The sequence below is a fragment of the Terrapene carolina genome, unplaced genomic scaffold, assembly GCF_002925995.2.
Source record: "Terrapene carolina triunguis isolate 2854851 unplaced genomic scaffold, T_m_triunguis-2.0 Scaffold62, whole genome shotgun sequence".
Classification (NCBI taxonomy): domain Eukaryota; kingdom Metazoa; phylum Chordata; order Testudines; family Emydidae; genus Terrapene; species Terrapene triunguis.
This window is the reverse complement of record NW_020664413.1, coordinates 26,008,708-26,035,853: the sequence shown is the minus strand read 5'-3', so window position 1 is coordinate 26,035,853 and position 27,146 is coordinate 26,008,708. Positions and strand designations below refer to the sequence as shown.

Genomic DNA, 27,146 nt, shown 5'->3' with positions numbered 1-27,146 from the left:
TTTTCTTAATTCTCTTCTAGAGCAAAAGATTGCCTTAAAGCCACAATGAAAAGAGTAAATCATAAGGTTCCACATGTTGCTTTGCAAGCACTAACGGTAAGTAGACTATACATTATTTTGCGGAACTTAACGTCTATATCTTTATGTACTCAAGCAACCATTATTGCCAAACTCTGTCCATGAATACACGTATTTAATTCCAGATCAAGTTGTTGGGAGTTGGCATGCTTATTTAAAGGTGGAATTTAGCCCTTATTACTCACTTTTTTTTTTTTTTTTTTTTTTTTTTTAAACAACAAACACTCGTGTTTTGGACAAATCACTGCCATTGCTGTCTTCAACTTTTTTGCAATTTTATTTCTGTTGTCAGCTGCTAGGAGCCTGTGTGTCAAACTGTGGAAAGATTTTTCACTTAGAAATATGTTCCCGTGATTTTGCAAGTGAAGTACGTGGTATAATAAATAAGGTAATGTGTTATAACTTACTAAATATACTTAATATAATAAGAATGGATGAAATTCTTGATATGGTTTTGCTTTGCGCTCTCAGTACGTTTGTGATAAAGCCTAGTTTATATGCTATAAATAACATTTTCCAATTCTGATGCATTTGAAAATTCAACTGACTGACCTCTTACTTATCACTGAAATCTGTGAATGCTTTCATTTGTGGGGGGGAAATGCTAAGGAAGTGACTTGCCGATATCAAAGGTTATGACTTAAATCATTTGCAGCTAGTTACTATGGGAATCTTAACAAAAATTTATGGAATCTTGCTAAACTTGGTAATGTTGAGGTCTCCCCTACTTGAAGAAACTATCTTTTGCTTGAGTGGGAATAAATTCATAAGGAAAAACACTAACCTAAAAATGTTTAGGTCAACAATAGTAAATGTTTAAGCTTACTTTGAGAAGTAGAAAGCCTTCATTAGATTTTCTCCATCTCAAAAGGCACACACAATGCTAACAAAAAAAGAAACAGGAAAGGAAGATGTAAGCCAATATGGCAAGGTTCAAGAGACTATTCAAGTCCAACAGATTTCCATATTTTGAAGAATATAACTCCCGTAATGCCATTCAGCACAAGCTCAAATTCTAGATGGCAGTAGGTAAGAGAGAAGCTGTAAGGGCTAAAAATGGATTTCAAAGAGCAAATAGGTAAATATTTAAAAACAAGAAATCAGGGTGGATTTGATTTAAATCAAATTGTTTTCAGTCATGATTTAAATCACTTGTCAGGAAGATTTGATTTAATCATGGATTTCTACATAAAAGTGCATTCTTGTTGGTTGTTATAACCTTAATACATATTCTTCACAACTCAAAGATAGATGTAGGTTTCATTTTTAGAAGGTACATACTATACATTTTTAAAGTGATTTATTTTGAAAACTTTTCAGATTAGTTTTACAGCTATATCAGAAAATGAATGATTGTTTAGTTATTTCATTTACCAAAGGTAATTGAAGCAGATAATTCACCTCCCAATGACTTCATCAATATCTCCGATTCAACAGGTTAATCATTAATATTGGAGGATTTTCTTGCCATGCTGTATTAGGAGGAGAACATCAGCAGACAGACATTTAAATTGTTTTATTTAACTAAAACAACAACGTTATGTATTCTGGATTTTTTTCTTCAACAGCAAACATACAATATTTTAATAAAACAAGCATATGAATTTTTGAATTTAGTTAAACATTCAAGTTTTTTAAAATCAGGTTTGTTTTTGTTAATTGTTAACTAAAATAGTTAAATGACATTTAAAAAAATATTAAATTGAGTATGTCAGCCAATCTTAAAATATTGGCTTCTGCAGCTAACTCAGTTGTCTTCACCTTCATTTTCCTGTTCATAATCTGGAAAAGGAAAACAAGCTTTCCTGCTTTTTCAGGTCCCAATCGATTTTCTCAATTTGGAATGAATTAGTCCAAAGGAAGAAAATATTCTTTCTACACCATCAGAAGACGCTACTGCTGTTAAAAGTGAGATTATCACTTCAACAGTCTCTGAATCCAAGTGCTTAAGTGACTTCCACCAGTTCACTGGTGTGACTTTCTTTAAAACATCAGCAAACATATATTTCTTGAATGGTTCACCCTTAGCTCTGAAGTTTATTATAGTTGGCATTATGGAGGGATGATTGCTGGATGTCTATGTCATAGCCAACTCCCCTTCTTCAGCCATTAAGGTTTGACCCTGGTACTGAGTATTGAGAATATATGCAAGAAAATGAGCTGGAGATGGTGTTTGTCCCATTCGTTTTTTTAATGCTTGTAATTTAACTTTTCATTGCATATTTCTCTTTTTAAGATCTCACTCCGTTCCTTCCAAATTGTAACAGCGTCAGCAATAAAGCTGTTTCCCTGCATTTTGTTCAAGGCTACAGAAATAGGCTTCAGGGTACTCAGCATGTGTTCAACATTTCTCTTAAGCCCAATGCTGAGAACTTTGGCTGTGACCGTGCCATCTATATTTTCACGATTTCGTTCACAAACTGTCATCACATTAGGCCAGTTCTTGATATAGTGCTCAAAACAGTCTACTACTGAGTTCCATCGCACGTCTTGTGGGAGAGTTAGCTTGGTTCCTCCCACTTTTTTCAGAGCAGCTGCTGCAAAGTGCTTGTTACAGAAGTATTTTGCAATTTCAACATCATTAGCCTTTATTTCTGGAACACTGAAGTCTTTTGCTAGGAGGTGCATCAAATGAGCACTGCAACTGTATGTTATTAGGTTGGTACTCTCTTCTAAATAATTTCTTCTCGTCTTGGATACATTTGCAGCATTGTCTGTGACGAAGCTGCATACTAGACATTTGAATTTTTTCACAGTTTGTTATAACTTTTACTGCTACTTCTTGTAAGTATTCTGCCGAGTGTGTATTTCCTGATGTATCAGTTGTTTCGGTAAGGAAGACATTCCCTTCCGTTTTCACACAAGCACATAAACAGGATCATTGTGGACATTGCTCCACCCATCAAGACTCAGGTTAACAATTCATACGCTTTATCCAGCAATTTGCCTGCGACATCTGCTCTGTTGGGTGGACTGTCTTAATGACTGAACTATGTTAATGAAGTGTGGGTTTTCAAACGGAAAGGAAAGTTTGTTGCATAAACAAACTGGGCAATTTTTTCATCAATTACCTCTTTTCGTAATCTGCTGGTTCTTATCACAAACTTATCTGTGGTTAGCAACAGAGGGTCCTGTGGCACCTTTAAGACTAACAGAAGTATTGGGAGTCTCTGTTGCTTTTTACAGATTCAGACTAACACGGCTACCCCTCTGATACTTATCTGTGGTTGTTTCTGGATGATGGAGATGATTTTTTTTTTTTCTTTTTGCTACAGGTGATATACTGTGGCTATGTGACATACATGATGTGACTGAAACACTATCATTGGCAGATAACTCTGAAACTATAAAAAATGATAGTAATCTTGAAGGTGGATAGTCTTCAGAATCCTGTATGTTGAGGATGGATTCTCCTAAACAAAATAAGTCAATGCAGTTATTTAATTATTATTACCAAACTGCTCATTTAGTATTACTCATTGCATTCACTGACACTCAGTACTACTTTAAAGGTGAAATTGTAAAAGGAAGATCTGCCTATTTCAGCTATTTATTTTTTATCACAACTGCATCTAAAATGATGGTACCATAGAGTAACAACTATATTTTTTGCTCAAACATGAGAATTCAAGAATAGTTCAGAAGGAAGACAGGCAGTCCTTAAGAAAGAAGTATGAAATAAAAAAGTTCACCAACCTGAAGATCCTACATGTTCCTTTCATCATCTTCAAGGCAGCTTCCTCCTGAGAAGGAACACTTCTCATGATGTTGTTTCATTCGGGCAACCAGGCCTTGCATTTCTTTGTTGCACTGTTTGCATTTTGCACACATGTCTGTCTTACCCACAGGTAGAGGAACTTCATTAAAATATTCCCAAACTGGGTCTTTTTACGGCCTGCTGCTATTATAGGTTTTTCCCTTCTAGTGAGAGAACTCAGATCAATGAAGGCTACACTCAGAAAGACCTCAAGACTTCTGGAATATGCTAGTCAAACAGTTTCACTTTTGTTTCTACTGCCTGTCCCTCCCTTCTCACATTTATCTCCAGACTTCTTTGCCTTGTCCAGATCTAATCTGCCCCCAACGATCTTTTATTCATTGGACTTTTTGAAACTTTGCACTTTTAGAGAGAGGTAAGGGATTGACTCTGTGTACACAAATTTGCAGAGGGACAATAGGGTTGAGGTCTGTTATTTCTCACCGTTATATATTTATTTATTTAAAAACATTTTTGCTGTTAACAAGCATGTTATCTCTGGAGACACAAATCCACAGTTTGAGAACTGCAAAACTAAGCATCTCTGATGGTATCTTCTAGATTGAGCACTGAGTCCAATTGGGTAGATAGAAAGTTTAACCTAAATAATCTATACCGAAGCCCCTGGAACCTCATAAGATTGGGTCCCTAATCCATGAACTATTGGAACTCATTTACAAAACTTTTCATTACATTACATGAATTGTCTCGTACTATAGAATTAGAATTTATAATCCCTATTCCATGATGAGATATCTTTGAGCTATAATGTATCTTAATTAAAACTATCTTTAGATAGGTTTTTTCCTCAAAAAGCATTTTATAAAAAAAATCCGATTTAAATAAAACCGTTTTTAATAAAAAAAAATCCGATTTTTATTCACCCTGCAAGAAATTCTAGTATGTCAGAATCACGAAGCCTGGTGAAATAATTGGTGGGTCAAGTGGATCACCAGGTGTTAAAAGGAGTAATTAAGAAAGCTAAGGATTTTGCTGAGAAGCTAAATGACTTAGTCTTCACCACGTAGACTGTTGGAAAGTTTCCAAACTCCAGATCTGTTTAGTATTTTTTAAAATGTGAGGGATTATCAGAAATTGAGGCATTAGAAGAGATACTGGAACAAATTGATAATTTAAAAAGCAATAAGTAACAGGGCCCAGATGGTACCTCCATGAGTTCTGAAGAAGCCCAAGAATGAAGTGACTGAGCTGCTAACAAAAGTATGCAATCTTATTTTTAAAAAAAGCAACTGAAACAGAGGATTGGAGGATAGCAAATGTTTTACCTCTATTTAAAAAAGGCTCTGTGGGTGATCTGAGATATTAAATACCAGAGTGCCGTATATCTGTACCTGGTAAAGTGGTTGACATGACCATTAAAAATAGAATAATAAAACACCTGGAAGATCATGATATCATACAACCTAATCAGCATGGTTCCTGCAAAGGGAAATAGTGTCTCATTAATTTGGTAGAAGTCTTTGATAGTTCATAATTTGGAGGAGAGGGCTGAGAGAACATCATTGAAAATGACTAGAAACATGGGAAAACTCTACTATGAAAAGAGATTGGGATTGTTCTTTTTAGAAAGGAGACAAATAAGGACATAGGTATATAAAATGATGAATGGCATAGAGAAGGGAGGTTGGGAATTCTGTTCATGCTGTCTCTCAACATGAGAACAAAGGGACAGTCAATTAAATTACTTTGACACAAAGCATGATTAGACTGAAACTATGCCACAGGTTATTGCAGCGAGGCCAAAAATTTAGCAAAACTGAAAAAGAGTTTGAAAATTTATATGGGTAACAAGAATATCCAGAGTATTTAGTGCTAACAATTTGTTGAAAGGGATGTTAAACTTTATGCTTCAGAATTTAAGCCGATCTCAGTTGGGGATTAGAGGAGCAGGAGGGCAGATTATCTCACATCTGCTCACCCCCTTTCCTTCCTCTGCGCCCCCCCCCCCCCCCCGTTAATCTGAAACATGTTGTACTGGGCACTGCTGGAGACAGAATACTGGATTAGATGGATCCAGTTTGGCAATTCCTATATTTGCTGCCCTTATTCAGGAAGAGGTATTGGTTATGAGGCATAAAAGAGAAAAGTTTTATGTGAATTATGGAATGGGAGGTCTTCAGCCCATGATCACCAACCCTTTGATCTTTTTCATTTATTTTTGGATTTCATTTTCATTTCTTGCTCCTCAGGATGCTTTGGAGAGATGGTGGTTTGAAGTTAATCTATCAGATTCCATCATTATCCATCATCTGAATGTTTAGTGCAAACTGGTCTTCCATATCATATTAGAATGACCTCTGCTGTTTCTTCCTTCTGACAAAATTTCCTATGGTTTACACTTTAGGAAGGAACAAAAGGAGTAATAAGTATCGAAGTCTGCATTGTCCTCTTCCCCAACCCATCCCCTTGTTGCCGAGATGATCTGTCCTTCATAGTCTGTTAAGACAGCACTTGTAGTTGAGAAATGATCCCTCTAATTCTGTTGAAGAACTGGGTCTACCTAGGAATGTTGATCACCAGGTGATTGAGAAAGTCCCCATTCTCCCCCACTGTCTCTTCATCCCTTCATAAGAAAAGGCCGTAAGAATGAAAAAGAGCATCAGAAGACTTGCACCTTTTCCTGGCAAATGGTAGTCGTCTTCCTTTCTTCCTTAAGAAAACTATCCCAGGGCTGCTTTTCACTGGAAATATCCTCGTGCTGATTACTGAACATCTTAAAGAGGTTTCTCTGGAGTAACAAGTGACTTCATTATAGCAGATAAATGTTTGAGGATTAGGACTAAGTTTCTGTTAATCTTGTGATAACATTGTCATTAAATTATATTTATAGTGTATTCTGGAGGATTCTCTTTAGTAGTGTTATAGGAGAGAAATACTATCTAGTGATGACTTGCTTTTTGGATGTGGGTTGCAAACTCAGGTCCAGGTTCTTGGCTGGTGTAAATTGGCATAGCTTCATTAAGGTTAATGGAACTATGCTGACTTACAGCATCTGAGGATCTTGGCTGTCTTGTGAGAGAGGCTGAAGGGCTTTAGAACTCGTCCCCTTATCATATGAAGATCCTTTAAGAACAGAGCCATTGGAACACTGTTAGATAAAATGAATAATTTTTTCAAGATTAAAGCAAATTCCACTAACTAATCTGAGGTCTTTGAGGGTATGTCTACATGGCAATTACACCCGTGGCTGGTCTATGCCAGCTGACTGGGGCTAAGGGTCTGTTAAGTGAAGTGTAGATAGTTGGGCTCGGGCTGCCTGAGCTCTGGACCCTCTCACTTCACAGGGTCTTAGAGCCCGAATTTCTGCACAGCAATTAAAGAGCCCGTTAGGGTATGTCTACACAACAATATAAGCCTAGGGTAGTGGAACTCGAGTCAGCGAACCTGTGTTGGGAACCCTGGGCTTGAGCCTCACACTGCATTTTTAACCGTAGGTCAAGGATTTTCTGACCCGTGCTTGAACCTAGGGTTCTGGTGTCCACACTGCAGTGCACAAACCTGAGTCAAAGTAACCCTATCCCAGAGTGTCTAGCGCCCGTCCCTCTCCCCCGGTGCCAACACTCTAGCCCTACAAATGTGTTGCACTGTGGGAAAACTACTGCACACACTGTTTCCTAACTGTAATGGTGCTATTGGTGGGACTCAGGTGCCCATAAGGAGCACATGAGTACATTAGCTCTTTTGGTGGGTGTCTCAGTAGAATGACTGCAGTTTGAGAAGGCTTTATAGTGAACTACCATCTAATCTGAGAATTGGGCTCTCCACCTCTAGGCTGAGTCACAGTGGCAGGAAAATGCCCATGTGCACCTGTTCTGAGGATAATTAGGACATCAGTCTCCAGGGCTGTCACACTATTAAAATGAAACTTTGCAATTCTTTTAAAAATGGGACATTCAATGAAGGTGTTTTTGTTTGGTTGTTTTTTTGTCTTTTTGTTTGTTTGACATAAAATGTAGGTTTTGGAGGAAAAACATATGCCTCTCTCCCCCACCCCCCCCCACCCTCCGCGGCCTGGCTGTGGGGCAGTCAAATTTATGCCCAGGGCTTTTGTGCAGTGTGCTTCAGCACCCCCCAGGGATCCCTGCTCCTGCTGCACCCTGGGAGGCAGGGATAAGGGATCCACAGGAGGTTGCAGGAAAATTTTGGGGCTGCCCTCACAGTGTACTCTGCCTGGGCACCTCTGCACATGCAGCCCCAGGGACAGCGCACGGAGTCTGGGCTTGCATTGCTGTATAGACATACCCTTAGCCTGAGCCCCACGATCCTGATCCAGCTGGCAATGGACAGCTGGGAATTTTTAAGTGCTGTGTAGACATACCCTGAGACATGCAATGATTTAGAAAGTTGCTGTGCTCTTATCTTTAAGTACTACAGGTTTTGTATTGTAGACTTACATTTATACATGCTGTTTTTGGGGGTTGCAGTTTGTGGTGTTCTATTTCTTCTTTGTCCTGAGGATTATTTATCTGGATTGTATCTGTTCTATTTTAGTGGTTCTAAAAGTGCAAAGGTGAATTTTTGCCACCTTAAATTTTGCATTTGTCTCTGAACAACACCGGTTCTAAAGATCTCACCTCCTTATGTTTTTCTCAGATTTTGTATAGGAGTTTAGTTAGGGTTTTCAGTGTGTTCTCTTACCTTATGTCTTATGCCTGGTGTATGTTTAATGTTTGTATAAAAAGTCACAGGCTTATAGCACATTATATAGTGAGTACGGCTGGCTGGAGAATATCGTTTTGTGAAAAATTTAGAGCTTTTGAGATTTGTTGTATAACAAACATGAGACAAAAACAGTAGCCACATTTCAGTAGACTATTGGGGGACACGGCGATGCCCCCTACCTTGCATTAGAGGGAATATGGTATAGGACAGTGGCTCTCAAACTTTTTTACTGGTGACCCCTTTCACATAGCAAGCCTCTGAGTGCGACCCCCCCCCTTATAAATTAAAAACACTTTTAAATATGTTTAACACTATTATAAATGCTGGAGGCAAAGCAGGGTTTGGAGTGGAGGTTGACAGCTCGCAACCCCCCCATGTAAAAGCCTTGCGACCCCCCCCTCAGGGGTCCCGACCCCCAGTTTGAGAACCCCTGGTGTTGGAGCTGCTGTGCTGGCTCTGTGCTACTGGAGATATCATCCTATATTGATCCTCCAGGAGCTAGATATGCTGGTTGTGATACCAGAATCCATTGGTGGTAGAAAAGGTCCATGCTGCACTTCCAGGCACTAGACCTATATGTATAATACTCTTTTTTGTAAGATATAATGCACTATTTAAGACATGGCAACATCATATACAATCATCATAAACACTCACATAAAGTTATTGAATCTCCTTTTACGTTACAGGGTTTTGAATTATTGGCATACAGTGATTTCTGCTCTTTTTATGTCTATAAACATCCCTCTCTACACAGTTATTTAACTTTGTCTTATAGGCTCATCCTAAAGTATGTGAAAAGCTAAAAGCTTTAATGATGGAGTGGTCAGAAGAATTTCAAAAGGACCCTCAATTTAGCTTAATATCTGCAACTATTAAATCTCTTAAAGAAGAGGGAGTAACTTTTCCTACAGCTGGATCTCAGGTAATGACAGATATAATTCTGATCTGACACATGCCAAAAGACTTTTTTATATTAGATTTCTAATGATATGCTTGTGTTATGAATATGGGGGTAAGAGACCAATAATCTATTGAAATGACATCTTTCTGTTGCTGTTTAAAGAGCAGGTTATAAAACCAGAGGTGCCTTTGGGTCCCAGTTTAGGAGTGACCTTCTCCCTTCCACAACCAGGCACACATCTGTTCATTTTGCTCTTTTACTTCTTTCCTGCCTTCAGAATGTATGAGCGGATGACTAAGTTGTGCTGCATGCTGCCACTGTGGAGACTGTAGTGGCACCTGATGCCTGGCCATCCCAGACTAAGTCAAAACTTTTCTGAGGTGTCCAGTAGCTTGAATTTAAATGCCTTGCCTGTTGTGAGTCCTCCCTACAGTGCACTTTCTAGGAGTTTCTGTAGCACCAAAGGTGACTATTTGAACACCTCACACGTTAACTTATTTATCCTCATGATGCCCCATGAGATGAGTATTGTTATCCCTGTTGTCCAGATGGGGAGCTGAGGCACGGAGAGCTCAAGTGATCTACCAGATACGTTTAATCTGTTGCAGAGCTGGAAACAGATCTCCTAAGTCCCTGTCCTGTTTCTTAACCACACAACCATCCATTCATTTCAGGAATTGCCCTTCCTCTGCGTGATGGGGCTACCCCTCTATCCTGGTATCTCTTATAGCTAGTATGGCTAGTTCTCTGGATAGTAGGTGTATGGTACATTCCAGAATTTGGCTAGAATAATCCCTAAACAAAAAGACAAAGTATTGTGTGCTGCATACAATAATTTCATGAACTTTGAATCTTGCCCTACTTAACATTGAGAGAGGTGCTTTTTGTCTGCTAGCCAGCTGGGACTTGTCAAAACAAAACTAAGAGTCTGGAATTGGAGGTAAAAGCATATGCTGTAAATGACAGATACAGCAAAGATTTGAATTCATGGATGGAGAGTTCTTCGACCAGGCTTGCACTGCTGAACTACTGATAACGAGTTACACTTCATTGTCTCTCTTGAGGATAAAATTTTATGTTTGGGTCTTGACAGGCTGAATGTTTTCAGTTACATTACCTCATGCATTGCCCTACAAACAAGTGAGATTGAAGGATTCATTGTTCAGAAACATTTGTTCTTGCAAAAAATGTTTGTTAGGACTCATGAGAAACAGTATCATTGCTAGGGCCTTACACTGAGTGTACTGTTGCTGGGCCTCAAGGCCCCTTCTCTGCTAGGGTTTATGAAAGCTTCAAGGAAAATCCCACGCTGTTGTATATGCTCCTTGCTTTTTTCCTGTTAATCTCTTTAATGTAACAGATGACCAGTTTTACTTCCTTTCTCCCTCACACCCCACGCTCGTAGGGTGGCTCTTCGTCCTCACAACAAAAGGTCTTTCTCCTTTCTGTAAGTCCTAACCTAGATGCTGTTTAGTTGACTTCCTCTGCTGTTGCTGTGCTTAGAGGGAATTGCATTGCAACAGTGGGGAGTATGAGAGGCCGAGGGCATACTGTCCTGCAGAGAGGGGTAGAAATAATAGTAATAAATGGTTTCCTTGTGTCTACAACAAACAAAAACTGAAGCTGTGGGGAGTAAATTAAAAAAAGGGGGGGTGGGGAATCTCCACTCGATGGCGTGAAATGATGGCGAGGTAAGTATGTAATACTGTTACATATACATTTCTTTTTTCTTTAAAGGAACTGTAGAACTTTCTTTTTTGCTTGAAACATAGCTGTATTCTTGTTGCCAATTCATTTGCAGACTCTCACAAGTGCTGCCAAGAATGGTGCATCATCAAGCAAAAACAAAGAAGATGAAGATATAGCTAAAGGTAAATTATTAGTCACAGCCTTTGGTTAGAAATGTAACACTTATAAGTGTTCTATACTTGTGCTCTGAAACACATTTTGTTAACATGCATAAATTTTCCACTAAAAAAGAAAACTGTACCCAGAGAAAACTGTTCCGCAGAATGGAAAGTGATAACGGTGTGGGAGACCAGGAGACAATAATATGCTGTTTTTAAAAAAGCTTTGGAGGAGGAGGTGGATAAGAGGTATTACCCATATGCAGTCCACTGGCATGGGCCTTGGAGGGACTGCTTGTACTGCAGCTGTTCCTCCTCTTTATAGAGCTCTTGATCTCCTCTTCCCTTCTGCCCCATCCGCTCTCTTCCTCCCCTCCCCATCTGTCTACTCTGAAAGATGGAGGCTTTAAAATGTTTTTATTCTTTATGCTCTCATGTTGTGCAGATATCCTTACTCACATGACACAGCAAAGAATTTGTATACGGATTTCTGGTACTATCAATAACATCACTGTCTTAGATGAAAGCTGTCTTATAGTGAACTTGAAATTCCTATTGTAATTAACATGTTTGCTTTTATAATATATTTCAGAACTTGTTCGTGGCTAGTTTCTTTTGTACTTCCAAATTGCAGGGCTAAGTAAACTTATTGGAGTTTAGACAGGTTAAAAGTTTAAGAATAAGGAATTTGAATTCAAAATACCTTTAATCTGAAAAACCGATCTATATCGTGTACTTCATTTGTAAAATCTATTATATGAAATTGGTCTTCCACTTTTCTCGTTTCAGAAACTAAAATTATTCATACATAAATAATAAAATATACAGACTTACTTTTTTTATTTTCCAAACCGTAGCTATTGAATTATCTCTGCAAGAGCAGAAACAGCAGCAAACGGAAACTAAATCCTTATACCCATCTGCAGAAATTCAACAGAACAACCAGAAGGTCTTAAGGAAGGTGCGAGCCCTGTATGACTTTGAAGCTGTTGAGGACAATGAGCTCACCTTTAAAAGTGGAGAAATTATCATCGTTTTGGATGACAGGTACAGTGTGTTTAGATGGTGTATTTTACTATTGAAACATGATGTTGGCTGTGAACCTTTAAATTGGTTCTTTATGAGCTCAGTGTCCTGACTGTTTTCTTTTTCTTTCTACGACTCCTGATATTGCCTTCTTTTACACCATCCGTTACACTTGGGACAGCTTTCCAATTAATAATATCTAAGCATCTCTCATTTTTCTTTCAATTACTTTTAGCTTGCCTGTGCATGGATCTTCTGTTGAAGTCAACAGAGCCCTTTATTAACATCCACATTTCATTTGTCTTCAGTTTAGATCTGTACTGTTTGTGTCTTTAGTCTATAAGTACTTAGAGGCAAGGATTTTTGCTTTTGACCCTGACATAAAGCACTCTGTACATCCAGTAATGGCATATAATACATTCAAGCTCCATCTAGAAATGATGAAAGCCCTGGCTACTGACTGTTTCCATATTTATTCAGGTACAAAATGACTGACAATATTTAACAGTTATGTTGTCCTTTTAAATCATCCAAGTGCTTTACAGACTAATTATGGATGTAGTCTTAACGGAACAGTCATAGACTTCTTTAATTTTTAATTTTACTCTTCATCGTTGTTGCTGCCACCACCACTGCCCTGACTTCAGCTGGAAAATAAAAGTTAATTCTCTGCCAGCGTTGTCCTTATTTAGCAAACAGTGACTTACTGTTCCTCCTTTTTCTGCTAGTAGGCATTAGAGCAGAAACTGTAGCTCTGCCTTTGTTTTTCCCAATTTGTGTAGTATTTGTACAATTTTTAGGTTAAGTTAGTGGGACACAGTCAACTCAAAATTTGTGACAAGTTAAAAGAAGCTTCAAGCACTACATCTCCCCCTGAATGATCCTGCTGATCTTTGGTGTGTTACTACTACAGTTTTCCTGTCTGTAAAAATGCTTTTCCTTTCCTCTCCTCTGTTGCTGGGTGAAAGTCCCATATAAATCAGAGAAACAGACTGTATTGAGACAAAGTGCTGTCAAATGAACAAAATTGAAGAAAATAAACGTTAATTTTTGAGTTGCAGTGTGTGGGTGAATTTCAGGCAGAGTGTAATTCCTAAGTTGACAGTATCTTTTGACTTGAATTTCCTCCACTATTGTACTCTACAGTAGAATAACACTGAACATTGTAGGTCCTATAGGCCTGATCCTGCAAGTTGTTCTGAGCCCTCAACTCCTGTGCACTTTGCAGAAGGTACTCAGCAATTTGCTCCAGTGGGCGCACAGCCTTTATTTGGGCAGTGTTATCACTGATATTGATGAAGTTTTGCCTGAGTTAGAGGGTTGAGGATTAACATTATATTAATAGCACTTATGGTTTCTAATACCTCCTTAATAACTGAAAGATAGAATGATGGAATAAGAACCTCCAGCTATTTAGAATCTATTTGTAAATTTAGCTTTTAATGGTATGAATGTTTAAAGTTTTCTAATTAAACATTTTAATTCCTCAGTGATGCCAATTGGTGGAAAGGTGAAAATCAGAGAGGAGTAGGTCTATTCCCATCTAACTTTGTATCCTCTAACTTAAATGAAGAACCTGAGACAGGTAAGTTACATATTAAAATCTACCACGTGATGCTTTAAAAAGGTGGGCAAGTGAAATATTCAACTTGGCTTCTCTTTAATCCCTCAGTACAGTGACTTGCCCAGGGTCACGCAGTATACCAGGAAGAGAATCCAGGGATGGAATCCTGACCCAATTTAAGTCAGTGGGAATTTTGCCTCTGGCTTCAGTGGAACTAGGATTTTCACCTGTTTTTGTCTCCTTTTGTTAAACCACTGTACTTTCCTGTTACAGAAAGCTGGTTTGGTTATGTTATTTCATGTACTCTAGTCTTTCATGAAGAACAAATTATATTTGAATCCAGTAACCTACCACCTAAACTGTTGCTGGAATATAGCTTGGACTCTATGTGCCATTAGACATGAGTTTAACACTGAGTTATATTCATGCTCATGTCTAAGGCCTGGTCTTTACTGCAGGGAGGGAGGGAGGGAGGATCGATCTAAGTTATGCAACTTCAGCTACGTGAATAACATAACTGAAGTTGACGTACTTAGACCTACTCACCAGTGTCTTCACTGCGGTGAGTCGACTGCTGCCACTCCTCCGTGGACTCTGCCTGCGCCTCTCGTACAGGAGAGTGCTCGGGGGTCGATTTATCGCGTCTAGGAGAGTGCAATCTCGACGGGAGAGTGCTCGGGGGTCGATTTATCGCGTCTAGACTAGACGCGCTAAATCGACTCCTGTTGGGTCGATTGCTGCCCGCCGATCTGGCAGGTAGTATAGACATACCCTAACTCAGTTTAAGGTAAAAATTGATAGTTTGATTCACACCAGTACTTTCAGAAGTAACTCTATGTATACAGTGTTGTAGCCATATTGGTCCCAAGATATTAGAGAGACAAGTCTCTCTCACCAACAGAGGTTGGTCCAATAAAGGATATTACCTCACCCACCTTGTCTCTGTAAGTAATTCTAAACATTTACACAGGCATCTTAAAATTCCATGATATAAAATGTGTGAGAATGATAGGGTTGTTTTAGAAACTGGTGGAGGTCAAATAGACACGTACCCTTGCTGGAGTCTGATTCACAGTTTTGGATCTTTGTCCAAGGAACAATGGACTGAATTCCAAGTAGAACCTATCACATTCAGAAACTGATCAACTTGGAATTTGTTTTGCTGTAATGCAATGTTTTCTCCCTGCTTCGAAGACCTAAGAGCATCACTTTCTGGGAGTCATTTGCTTTTTTTAAGTTCTCTTTGACTTTAAAGATTTGACATCAAAGAGTGTATTTGTACTCGGGTCTAAGGAAACAGATTAAATTATGCAGTGTTGAATATTTGTTTTTTTGAGAATAGGAGGGTATATTTTTAGGATAGTATAGTAACAAAGATGAAGAAGAGGAACTGACATTCATGTTCTCTTAGCTACTGTGGATAAAGCTCCTGTTACTGAAGATACTACAGAAGAAGTTAAGAAAGCAGAACCTGAACCTGTTTATATAGATGAGGTATGCAATCATTTTAGAAACTTTTTTGATTGTTTTTATATTGCATATAATGAAACAAAATATATAGAAATACATACACAAAGTGAAAATAGCATATAAATAATAAAGTTCAGTGTTCACAACAAAACCATGGGGGGTGCGGGAGGATGAACACCTGTACCTATAAAGGTCGTGTAGGGCATTAATAATTGAAGTGACTAAATAGATAAATAAATGAGAACGTAATCAACAAGTATCGGAAACTAATATATACTAAACTACAAAGATATGCAATAGTTTCATGTGTGACTAGACTTCCTTGTATTTTTTCCACATGCTTCTGTTAGTCACTTTTTCCATTAATGCAGTAGTAGAGCGCTCACTCAGCCAGTCTGTGTATGAGGGAGGAATTGCAGATTTCCTTTTTCTTAAAATAACTCTTTTGGGAGAGCACTGAATATAGCATTCCAGAACACATGCATTTTTTGACAGATATAGAGGATGTGTGAAAGGTTGACATGTGGCTGCTTGGATCTCCAATACTCTTTGAGCATTGGCAGTCTAGCCTTAAACACTCTTGAGTCCACTAGTACCTTCTAATATCTTGTTCTGGAAGCAGACACTTTCAATGGATACAAAATGTGGTGTTAAGTGTTTTATACAAGTTTTATGAAAATATTAGTCCTTACATCTGTGATGGGGTAGTCTGCCACTTAAGGGCAGTAGTGGCCCTTTAAGGTTTGAAAGCAATAGATATAAGGACCTAAGGGGGATATGGGTAGAGAGAAAGCAGTCCCAGGATTTAGTGGTGCTGGGGAGGAAATCCTGTCATTGTACCTTTAAGAGTCCAGGGCCAGGAGCCTTGCAAAGAGGGCAGGGCAAGGCTCCCCTTCCCCACCAACCAATTGGGAATGAGCTGAGAGAAGGGGGAAGCTCATTAAGGAAGGACTTAAAAGGAGTAATCTATAGAAGGAACTGGGAGGGGTTCCAAAAAGAGACTGTTTCCAGGCACAGGAAAGAAGTATCTCCTGAAGGAAAAAGTAGTTGGACTGAGCCCAAGATGATGAATGTCCCCAGGTGCATCTGAGTAAGGTCTGCCTTACGCTTCGGACTGTCATTAATAAATGAGACTCTTGGAAGGGGATGTTCTTTGGTAAAAAGGTCTGTCTGGACTTGCTTATAACCCAAGTGAAGGGAAGCTCAAGTAGAGCCAACCTGCAGCACCACACCTGACTGAAAGAGGTGTGCTAGGGTGACTTCTCTGCTATCACAACATCTTTCTGTGCTGACTGGTGAAAATAGACAGTGGAGAAAAATCTTGTTTAGATCTCTTTATAAAAAAAGCATTTTTCCATTTTGAAACGAAAACTAGAGAACTCTGTGCTATGTTTTAGAAATAACTACATTTTAAAAATCTTGTATCTGTCATTCAGGATAAAATGGATAGAGCACTGCAGGTACTTCAGAGTATAGATCCTACGGATGCAAAGCCTGATTCACCAGATCTTCTAGACTTAGAAGGTATTCTTATGAGTATTACTAAACATGATAACTTTAGTATCTCATTCTACAGCCAATAACAAAAACAGTTTGTTTTTGTTTCTCTCATTTTACTTGATAGGTCTCTGGGTTTTAAATGTAAAAGTGCTCTTGGTCTGTACTGATAGAAGGCTCCAATAGATATGTTGGGCTTGGGTCTTGGGAGGTGTTAGGCTAGTATATGGTTGGGACCAAAATCTGCAATTGTTACTTAAACAGAATTATTGTTATATATTGCATAAGTGACTTGCTCAGCCTCTGAAAGTTAGGGCACTGACAACATCACTTTGAAGGACCCATGCTGTCAGAGTGCTGTCAGAACTCTGCTTGAGGTGGAGCTATTTGTCCCGGAGGAACAAGTGACTCTGGGTAAATAAACTGGTAATAGTGTTTGCTATTTTCAAATCCTGTTATGCTATATGAAAATGTGTTCGCTGCCTGTCAAGAGCTTCCCCTGGAGTATCTCATATGAACATGTTCATGCACACATTAAAAAAAGAAATTCCCTAAACTAATCAAAATATCTTTTTTGTGTGTGCTAGGAAAGAAAAAATTGATGCCATTTCTGTTCTTAGAGAAATTATGCTAAGAGGGTGGGGGAGCATATAACCCAACTAAATCTTTCTTCAGACTGGGTGAACTATAGTCGGATAGATGTTTTAAAATACTATATCACTGTGAAAAAAACATGAGAATGGCCATACTGGGTTACACCAATGGTCTGTCTAGCCCAGTATCTTGTCTTCTGACAATGGCCGGTACCAGATGCTTCAGAGGGAATTAACATAATAGGAATTTATCAAGTGATTTATCCCCTGTCATCCAATCCCAGCGTCTGGCAGTCAGAGGTTTAGGGACACCCAGAGCCTGGGGTTGTATCCCTGCCCATCTCGGCTAATAGCCCCTAATGGACCTATCCTCTGTGAACTTACCTAATTCTTTTTGAACACAGTTATACTTTTGGCCTTTACAGCATCCCCCTGGCAACGAGTTCCACAAGTTGACTGTGCATTGTGTGAAGAAGTACTTATTTTTGTTTTAAATCTGCTGCCTATTCATTTCATTGGGTGACCCCTGGTTCATGTGTTTTGTGAAGGGGTAAATAACACTTCCTTATTCACTTTCTCCACACTATTCATGATTTTATAGATTTCTATCATATCCCCCTTTTGTTGTCTTTTTTCTACTCTGAATTGCCCCCGTCTTTTTAATTTCTCCTCATATGAAAGCTGTTCCATTTTTATTGGCCGTATCTGTACCTTTTCCAATTCTAATGTATCTTTTTTTTGAGATGGAGCAACCAAAACTGCATGCAGTATTTAAGGTGTGGGCATACCATAGGTTTATATAGTGGCATATTTTCTCTCTTATTAAATATCCCTTCCTTAATGGACCGGGTACACTTAGAAATTAGATGAAAGGTGTATTTTACATTGTAATCCTTTTCTTGACAATATATTTAGTGACTTTTAAATCTCTGGTGTCACGGCATGAATTCCTATAGCTCATGCAATATGCAGTTTCATTGGTGGTATTATGGTGTGCTGTAGCTCTAAAGTAATTGATTTTCATTAGATGTAGATGAAGCAGTTTTGAGAGGATTATTTGAGAAATTTGGAGAACTTTCAATGCTGTTTGTAGGCAGTAGTTTTAGTTTATATAGCAAACTAATTCTTGATTCCCCTCCTCTTTTGGAATAACTGGAAAATTATTGGTTGTCTTTAATTACAATATTTAAAATTAAGAGCAAATTTAAAAAAAAAGACTAGGTAGTAAACAAATATTATACTCTTTCTATTAATATGGCTGTATTCAGCTAAAATATATTCTTACCCAGGGCTAGGCTTAAAGTTTTAATTGTACAATATATTAACACTTTTGTATTCACAGATATCTGTCAACAGATGGGTCCTATGATAGATGAAAAACTAGAGGAGATTGATAGGTGAGCCATAATCTCTTTCTTGTGTTTTCAAACAAGGAGTACAACACTGTTACATAGGCTTCATCTTTATTTGTGAGGGTTTTAGATTGGGCATGGGATTACCACATTTTACTATACCTGTGCTCTTTTTCACCTACCTAAAATAGAAAATCTTATAGAATAGAAAATTGACAAGCTCACTCTTTATTTGTTTTAACTTTTTAATATTTAGTTTGATTTTCATTTTAGTAGGGCCTTAAAGGCCCCAAACAAGATCCGGACCCTGTTGTGTTTTGGGTACTGTACAAGTAAAAAGATACAATTCCTGCCCTAAAGAGCTTCCAATCTAAATAGGGAGGAATGTACAGTTGCAGTTTTTCATTGACACCAGTAGCAGTACATCTAAAATTATCTGAGCCTAATTTTCAATTTGCTGATTACTGTTATCGATAAGGGAACATACTCAAATGCAGTGATTTCTCCTAGACCTTTGAGGAGACTTGATGATAAATGGGTAAAAGGCGAAGATAGCAAAGAGAGACTGACCGAGTTGCTTTTTCAATTTGACTATAAGAAGGATCCCCAACCTCTTCTCTTGCCTACCTTCCCAAGTTCCATCAGTATGATAACTGGGAATGGAGCTGGACATCTTAAAAATACAAATAAATGTCTTTTTTTAAAAATATATATTTTTTTTCTTATTTAGTTAAGACTGTGCTTAAAGAGCTTCTTAGTTTAACTGTTGCAAAATACCCAGAGGCATAAGTAACTCTGAAGGAGCTTTGAGTAAATTGTTTGTTTTTTAATTAGGAAACATTCAGAATTATCTGAATTGAATGTGAAAGTTCTAGAAGCCTTGGAACTCTGTAATAAACTGATGAATGAAGCGCCTATGTATTCAGCCTATTCAAAGGTCCATCCTCCAGCACATTATCCACCCACATCAGCTGGTGTTCCAGTGCAGGTCAGTACCCTTTTCAGAAAACAGAGGCTTTCCTAATATGCATCTTCTTTTTAAAGGGTGATAACAAGGCATAAAGGAGAACAGGCTTTATTGCTAGCTTCTAAACAATTTGATGTTTCCTCATAATCATTAAATCCTGTAGAATAAAATGTACTAGAACAAAATAGGTATCTTCTAGCACTAAAATGCAATTGTTAATCTTTCCTGTACAGTTAGTAGAAGGATGTTGTACTCTGACTGTTGAAGTTTAACAACCTAGTTAACCAGTTTTCTCAGTGACAGTCACTCAACAAAAATTTTTTTTTTACACTCGTGTGTTTCACAGATGGATAGATTTACTGAGTCATATGTCCTTCCCTAATCCCAAAAGAAAATGTTACTCTTCTATCTATTTTCAGGGACATGATTGAACTTTCTAATATGGTATGCATCATTAGGACAGTGCACTTTTTCCAGATATAGTAATTCTGCTTTGGATGTATCACTTTGGGTTTATCACTATCTGTTTCCCCCCCCCCCCTTTTAAGTAACAAGCACTTTGTGCATTAGTGGTTTAAATAACTCCAATATTGGATTCAGAATGAACTCTTATCTGCCCAACATATGTTCATTTATGAAAGCAAAAAATGGAGAAAAGGCAAGGAGTATTTAAAGGAGACACTTAGAAAGGAAAAAGTAGAATGTGCCTGCATATTTTAGGTGGGTTTTAAATGAATGTTAATTGTTCAGTGTGAAAAGAATAGTTACCATAGCAACTGCCACATCAAAGAAGATGCACTTAACTATTATGCCATGCCTTGAACTCTTGAAAATGATGAAAAATTCATTATATTTCGGGGGAGAAAAGAAATTCTGGATATGAGACAGCTGGAGTTTTTAATATTGCTGATCTCTTCTGAGATACTGCTTCCTGCTGTGGAAAAAACAGCAAAATGGTGCTAAGCACAGTTGTATTGCACAAAGTTATGTATTTCCATGTATGTATGTATGTATGTATACTTCATTCCAAATCCAAAACCAATGTGTACAATATTCATATTCATATTCATATTCGTATTTGATTTGTGTGTATACTGCATTGGCTTACCCTGCCAATATGAATAACCTGATAAACAGTCTCTCAACTTCTGTTTCTCCTTTGTCAAATGTGAATTGTGCCTCCTTAGTGTTAATTTCTGCATTTCTTGACTTAATATAAGGTTCTTATAGCAAGGTTAACTTTTTTCCTGTTGTATACTAACTTACAAAGTCTCTTAGAGTGTATATACAAGGGAGGTACAGGTTAAAAATCACCACCACATCCTCCTGCTGAAAACATTTGCCTACAGTGTGATTTGAAATAGCAACAGTGCAAATTAAGGATGGAATAGTTAGAAAAATGAGGCAGTGTGAATGTAGGCAGTGCGTTTATCATCTGAGGGAGCTGCATACCTTATTGCAGCCAGAAATGTCTTCAAATGAACATCACCTGATCTTCCTCTAACAAAGTTTCTGGTACACAGTATCCGTGTATCTTCTGTTAAATTCCCATCCACCCACATGCTAGGGAGATGGGGGAAGGGAGGAGAGTTCCATTCTTTGAGATAGTTGATGCATGGTGTGTGTTCTGTTTCATTTACAGCCATATTCTGTACAACCACATGGTGGGAACTACATGGTTCAGGGTATGCACCAAGTCACTCTTCCCCAAGGCTACAGTCTAGGACCTGATCAGATGGGCCAACTGAGGTCCCTGCCTCAAACTATAAATTCTTCAGGAGCAACTCAGCCTGCTCAAGCTTCATATTTAAGGTAACACTTCAGCAAGACTTTAATATAAAATTTGATTAAAAGTCTAGAGGTGAGTAAATTCTTAATGAATATTAAATGTCACTAAAAATTTTGGTTCTATTTTTGTTACTTCAGAAATGTGAAAAATCAAATCACTTTTGAAATGGCTTATAGTATGATACGCAAACGAACTTGGTAATCATAACCATCACTGTTTTAAAATGATTTTTTTCTGTTGCAGCCCTGGACCAGATTCTGTGGCAAACTCCGGATACATGAACCAGAACTCTGGCCTTCAGTCAGCTACTTACACCCAGCATATGGGAATGTCTGTGGATATGTCAGCTTATCAGAACTCTTCATCTAATTTGCCGCAAGGAGCAGGCTATCCTGTGGCACTTCCACCTCATTCAGTTCCGCAGCAACAAACAAATTACCATCCACAGCCTCTCCTTTGAAAATAAACCAAGCTCATATTCCTAAAAGCATTCGTAAATGTTGGTGATCCTCATGATTTAAATAGCCTGTCGTTGGTATACAAGTACACTTTCCCTTGATTAAAATAAACAATCCAATTTGCTGCATTATAAAGCTAAGCGATTATTTCAGAGTTAAATGTATTTCAAGTTCGACAGTTCAGAATCGTTCTAAAGACAGTTTGAGCTAATGATATTAAAAAAAAATCATAAATGATTTCAATCCCCACTTAACTAGCCTCCATCAGCTAAAACTTTCAATCTCATGGATTATCATTCTCAACTCTAAACTCAAATAAGAGAATCTTTCCTTTTTTTTCTGGAAACTTGAGAGGGTGCTTTAAAATCTAGTTAGGTTGCTTTATCTGTTCTTTTTGTAGTCTTTTCCATTCCATTGTTTTAGAGAATCTTTTCACTTCAGTAGTATTTCTTCCAACAAACCCCAATGATTTAGACAAATTATAGTTCTGTTTGTTGCACCATAAGCAGTTCTGCTTTATGGGATGCATTGCATAATAGAACAATTGCATGATACAGGAAGTGTGAATGGAGAGGGAGACTATTCCTTGATATTATGGCAATGAGGACCATGTAAATACAACAATATGAAAATTCTAGTTTTTTTTTGCAATGTTGCCAGACTTGATTTGGTGTTCCAAGGGGGTCTTCTGTTTCCCTTACAAGGAATTGGGGGGGGGGGGGAGTTGCTACTAGGGAGCCTCTCTTGCTCCTTCTCCAGAAGGGGTTGCACTGCCAGCATCTTGTGGGTAGGGGATGCTGCAGAGTAACAGGTGCTCTGAGGTTGCAGGTTACTTAGCTGGCAATTTGTGAAATCTGTCTTTGTTGTTTAAATGTGGGAGAGCTGTCTCATTCCCTTTGGTTAGAGAGAGGCTCAGGAGTGCTGTTTATCAGGGGCCTGTGGGAGTCTGCCTTGTTTGCTCTGAAAATGGTGGAGGTGAGCTTCAGGAGCACAAGTTACCTTTATGGACCAGAAAGCTCTCGTCTTTAGGTTTTCTTCTCACTGTCACTGTTCACTTGTCTAAATGAATATATTTGAGAATGTATACTTATACCACTGTGGATCCAAAGCAAAGGTCCTTTGTTAGTGGGACTGTTTTACTCTTTGGATATAAGGAATGGATACACACTGAAAATAACAAGCAGGCCTTTAAAAAAAGGAATCGCCTCATACATGAGGACCTGTAGCATTCAGTGGAAAAGAAACAAGATCTGGAGACTTTTCCTGACACTTAATTTTTATGGGTGGTTTTTATAAAAGAGTAAATGAACTACAAGAGCTGGATAATCTTCCAAGAATATGGGATTTCTTTCCTTTTATTATTTTAACTTCTGGAAATTTGCACATCACTCTCCTCCAGGTTACCTACTTGGCTTCTTAATATGATTATATTTATTCATATTTTTAATTTTGTTATGAATGGCTGACATTTAGACTGGGAATAATAATGGATTTATATAAGTTTTTGATAAACAAAATACCTTGATTAAATGCATGGAAATCTGAAAGCATATCCACAAATGAGTGTTTTGATGTACATTGTTTTCTACCAGATGAGACCTTGTTACATGGTAGATCTTCCTTGTGTTCTCCCAAAATAAAACTCACTATCTGTTCAGTGCCACCTCCATTTGTCTTACTGTTACTAAATACATTATTTAGTATGATCTTGTTCAGATGTAGCTTCATGTTGGAACAATAAGGTATTCAGTATCTGGTCATTTGAAACTCAAGTTTGTGTAACTGGAGCTGTAGTTTTTCCTCTCCAGTGTTTTAATTTGGCATTATCCTTCCAGGTGAAGCTGTTCAGTATAAATGTAAAGTGCTTTAATATGACACCTTTTTAAAGCATTTTGATAATGTATTCCTTGTGTTCTTTTGGTGGGGGGAAGAACCAAGAAAATTCATTTCAAAAGCTGCTGTGTAAAATTCTTGCTATTTGAAAATTTGTATTCAAGGACTTATTTTGTTCCAAATAATTTAATCAAATTAAACCCCATTAACATTTATGAAGGTTTTTCATGTTTGTCATTGAAATTTAAGGAAAGTTTTTATTGGATTCAAAGTCTTTGAGACACTATAAATATTGCCCAATATCTTAATTTGGGATTAATAGAGTTGGCTCTGAGTTAGATTAAAGTGTTTGATTAAATTTTGTTCTTTATAATATATGAAGTATAAATAGTGTATATACCCATTTGTGTCTGAGATTTTATACACACACATATATATATACACACTTAAAAACAAAACAGAAACCCCTGACACTTGATGTTGCAGGATTTGGCATCCTATAATCTCTTGTAATCCAAATCATAGGCATTTCTGAAAGTTGTAGATAGTGTAAAATATTTGATTGTTATTAAAATTGTGTATTTAGAGGATTTTGGTGTTAATGGGATCAGTTTTCTCTCTTCATTCTTCTATACCTAATCATATTTATTTTTAAGGTCTGATTGTAGCTAAATATGCTGCCAAAGGAACTGTTTAACTTCAGATTTCTACATTAGGTTTATACCTGCTGTCTTATATCAGGAGTAAATAGTAGATAACTTCTGCTTTTTCATATAAAATAGAAGTTTCTGCAACTTTAAAATGAGAATTTTATTATTGTATTTAACTTTGTTTCATGGGTGTCAAAAACAGACTGCATAAACTTTATTCTACTTTGAGTTGTTCGCTACCTGCTAAAAAAACTTGTGTAAAAATGTCACTTTTTCACTTGAACAATATGTGAGGACATCATTTATCTGTAGTATCACCATGCAGAGAATGTTTTAAAGAATTTTAAAATTTCAGATATCTTTGAATTGACAAGCACCTTGTCTATTTAATAAATCTGTTTTTAGAAATTCCAGTATTCCAAAATAAAATTGGTAATTAATGTAATTGTTAAAGCTTAAAACATGTTCTGTGTTCATTTCGTTTTGATGAGTGGACTTTCATATCCGTAGCTGCTGTCTTTTGGAGTAGTACAACTCAATGAACAGTAGTCATTTTGAGAAGAAAGCTGGTGGTGGCTATAAATGCAGCTCTATTCTCTTATTGTAACTCTTTTTCCTATAAGAGCCTTTTTCCGTACTTACGTCTATGCATTTTTCTAAGAAGAACTACACCACAATATTAAATATGAGCAGGATTGGTACCTATAAATTTAGTGAATCTCCTTTTAGGATATTTTCTACACTTGCAGTAGATAAATTATACATGAAACTGATTGCTAAAAAGATGAAAATAATTTCAGAGATTGAATAGATGAAGGGAAGAAGAAGAAATAAAAAGGGGCAGATCCTCGGCTAGTGTAAATTTTCATAGCACCGTTGAAGTCAGTGGAGCTTCTGACAACTTTCACCCTGCCTGGTGAGCTGCTTCCATAGTGCAGTGTGATTGAATGCAATCTGTGAACTCATTTTGCAGGTTAGGCTCCAGCTGCTTCTGTTTGTCTAGATTTAAACTGAGGAGTTTAAATGCTTATCTAAAGTAAAAGATTACTGGGTGGAAGGAGAAGGGGATTGCAGTCTATAGAAAATACTGTCTTCAGGGAATTTGGAGTGTTAATAGATTTGTTCCATTGGAGTAACCAACTGGCCTTTTGCCTACAGTATGTTTGCATTGCCTTTTGTGAATAAAACAAATTTGTTTAACAAACAACAGTGGAAAGTTTTCTGTCTGTTTCAAAGTTAGAGAAATATGTAGCTCTGCCAAGTCACACAATTGGTTTTTTGCATACATATATAACCTAGCTATAGTACGTTTGACACATAATACCGCTACATAATGGTGGTTGATCCATGTTTGGGTGAGGAATAACTATAGTCCTAACTATATATTATATTCAGTTTTATTGCATATTGCTAGGCCAGAGGTTCTCAAACTGGGGGTCATGACCTCTCCGGGGGTCATGAGCTGGCAGCCTCCACCTCAAACTCTGCTTCGCCTCCAGCATTTATAATAGGTTTAAATATAAAAAATGTGTTTTTAATTTATAAGGGGGGGGGATGGGTGTTGCACTCAGAGACTTGCTATGTGAAAGGGGTCACCAGTACAAGACTTTGAGAATCACTGTACTAGGTTTTATACATAAGAAAAATACCACTTTTCTAAAATTCAGTTATTAATCTTAAAAGTAAAAGCTAAGAGTAGTACTCTATAAGTAATAGAAACTCTCTTTAGACCACCATTGATACCCATCTAACCAAAATGAGGTTGCCAGCCCACACAATAAGGAAATAACCTCATGGTCCAAAGATTCTCTGTTGCACATCTAAGGCAGGGAACAAAAGGACTACGTAATTCACCAGCCTGATATGCCTGAAAACAAAATGTTCCTATGAGTCATTCTTTAGCTGTAAGTCTCTGGAACATATATTGTCAATCACTTACTTGTATTATCATCTTGAGTGACTTGTAACTTTCATGGGATAGTGTCGGGTCACTTTAGGCCCCAAATATAAGCCTTGGAACAAAAAGCACTTAAAAACCTAACCGCACAAGAAGTGTTTAAAGGATCTTTGTAAAATGTCTGTCAATGGTTTTTCAATCCACACTGCTAAGGTGAGAGAGAATGTGAAACTGATAAACTACAGTGAATCTGGACAATTCCCTAGTGTCTTGATTTCCTGGACAGTATATTAATGTGGGAAGTCAGCCAAGACATGAGATAGGTTAAGATTCATAATTAAAGAAACATTTCCTTAATATTATCAATTTAGATTCAACTGAATTTTAAAAATCTAATTTAGATTTCACCATTCATGCTATTCACTTCTTGCACCACATTCATCTTGGACAAAGAAGCCAGGCTAACTAATTTAATGTAAGGAATTCTAAAATCTGCAATTTGTGTGCATAGAGGACATTAATCAATCTGATTATACTAGGTCTCTGCTTGCTTTCTACCAGATGTCTGTAGGGTCTTACGTTGCCTGGCATATGTTGGGGAAAAATGAAAAAGGGCAAATTTCCTCTGTCAGTGAATGTGCTGCTAGATATTGTTCAAAATATAAACAGTGAATTAACAAAACTCATCTAGATAATCCATTGCATAACCATATTAAATGTAGGGCTAATCTCTACTGAATAAAAGCCTACTCTCTAGGTTCAAAAGATGGCATATCTTAAA

The 27,146-nt window shown here is 37.6% G+C and overlaps 1 protein-coding gene across 2 annotated transcripts; it reads left to right on the top strand.

Moving 5' to 3' along the window:
• STAM2 (signal transducing adaptor molecule 2) lies at positions 1-25,653 on the top strand. Of its 2 annotated transcripts, none has more exons than XM_026647486.1 (12): positions 1-96; positions 371-466; positions 9,297-9,443; positions 11,224-11,293; positions 12,196-12,316; positions 13,786-13,880; positions 15,271-15,353; positions 16,766-16,853; positions 18,762-18,816; positions 19,606-19,759; positions 21,381-21,550; positions 21,771-25,653. In XM_026647486.1, exons 1-12 carry the CDS (start codon positions 46-48, stop codon positions 21,985-21,987), a joined length of 1,347 nt encoding a protein of 448 aa, XP_026503271.1. In that variant the 5' UTR covers positions 1-45; the 3' UTR covers positions 21,988-25,653. The 2 variants fall into 2 exon arrangements, with proteins under 2 accessions (XP_026503271.1, XP_026503270.1); XM_026647485.1 differs by having other exon boundaries at positions 12,127-12,316.
• Positions 25,654-27,146: the final 1,493 nt, after the last annotated feature.

Bases quoted from the DNA above. Each gene is read 5' to 3' on its own strand.
- STAM2 (XM_026647485.1), top strand. From the start codon at position 46: ATGAAAAGAGTAAATCATAAGGTTCCACATGTTGCTTTGCAAGCACTA. The intron at 19,760-21,380 runs GTCAGTACCCTT...TTTCATTTACAG, and splicing joins CAGCTGGTGTTCCAGTGCAG to CCATATTCTGTACAACCACA. The intron at 21,551-21,770 runs GTAACACTTCAG...TTTCTGTTGCAG, and splicing joins GCTCAAGCTTCATATTTAAG to CCCTGGACCAGATTCTGTGG.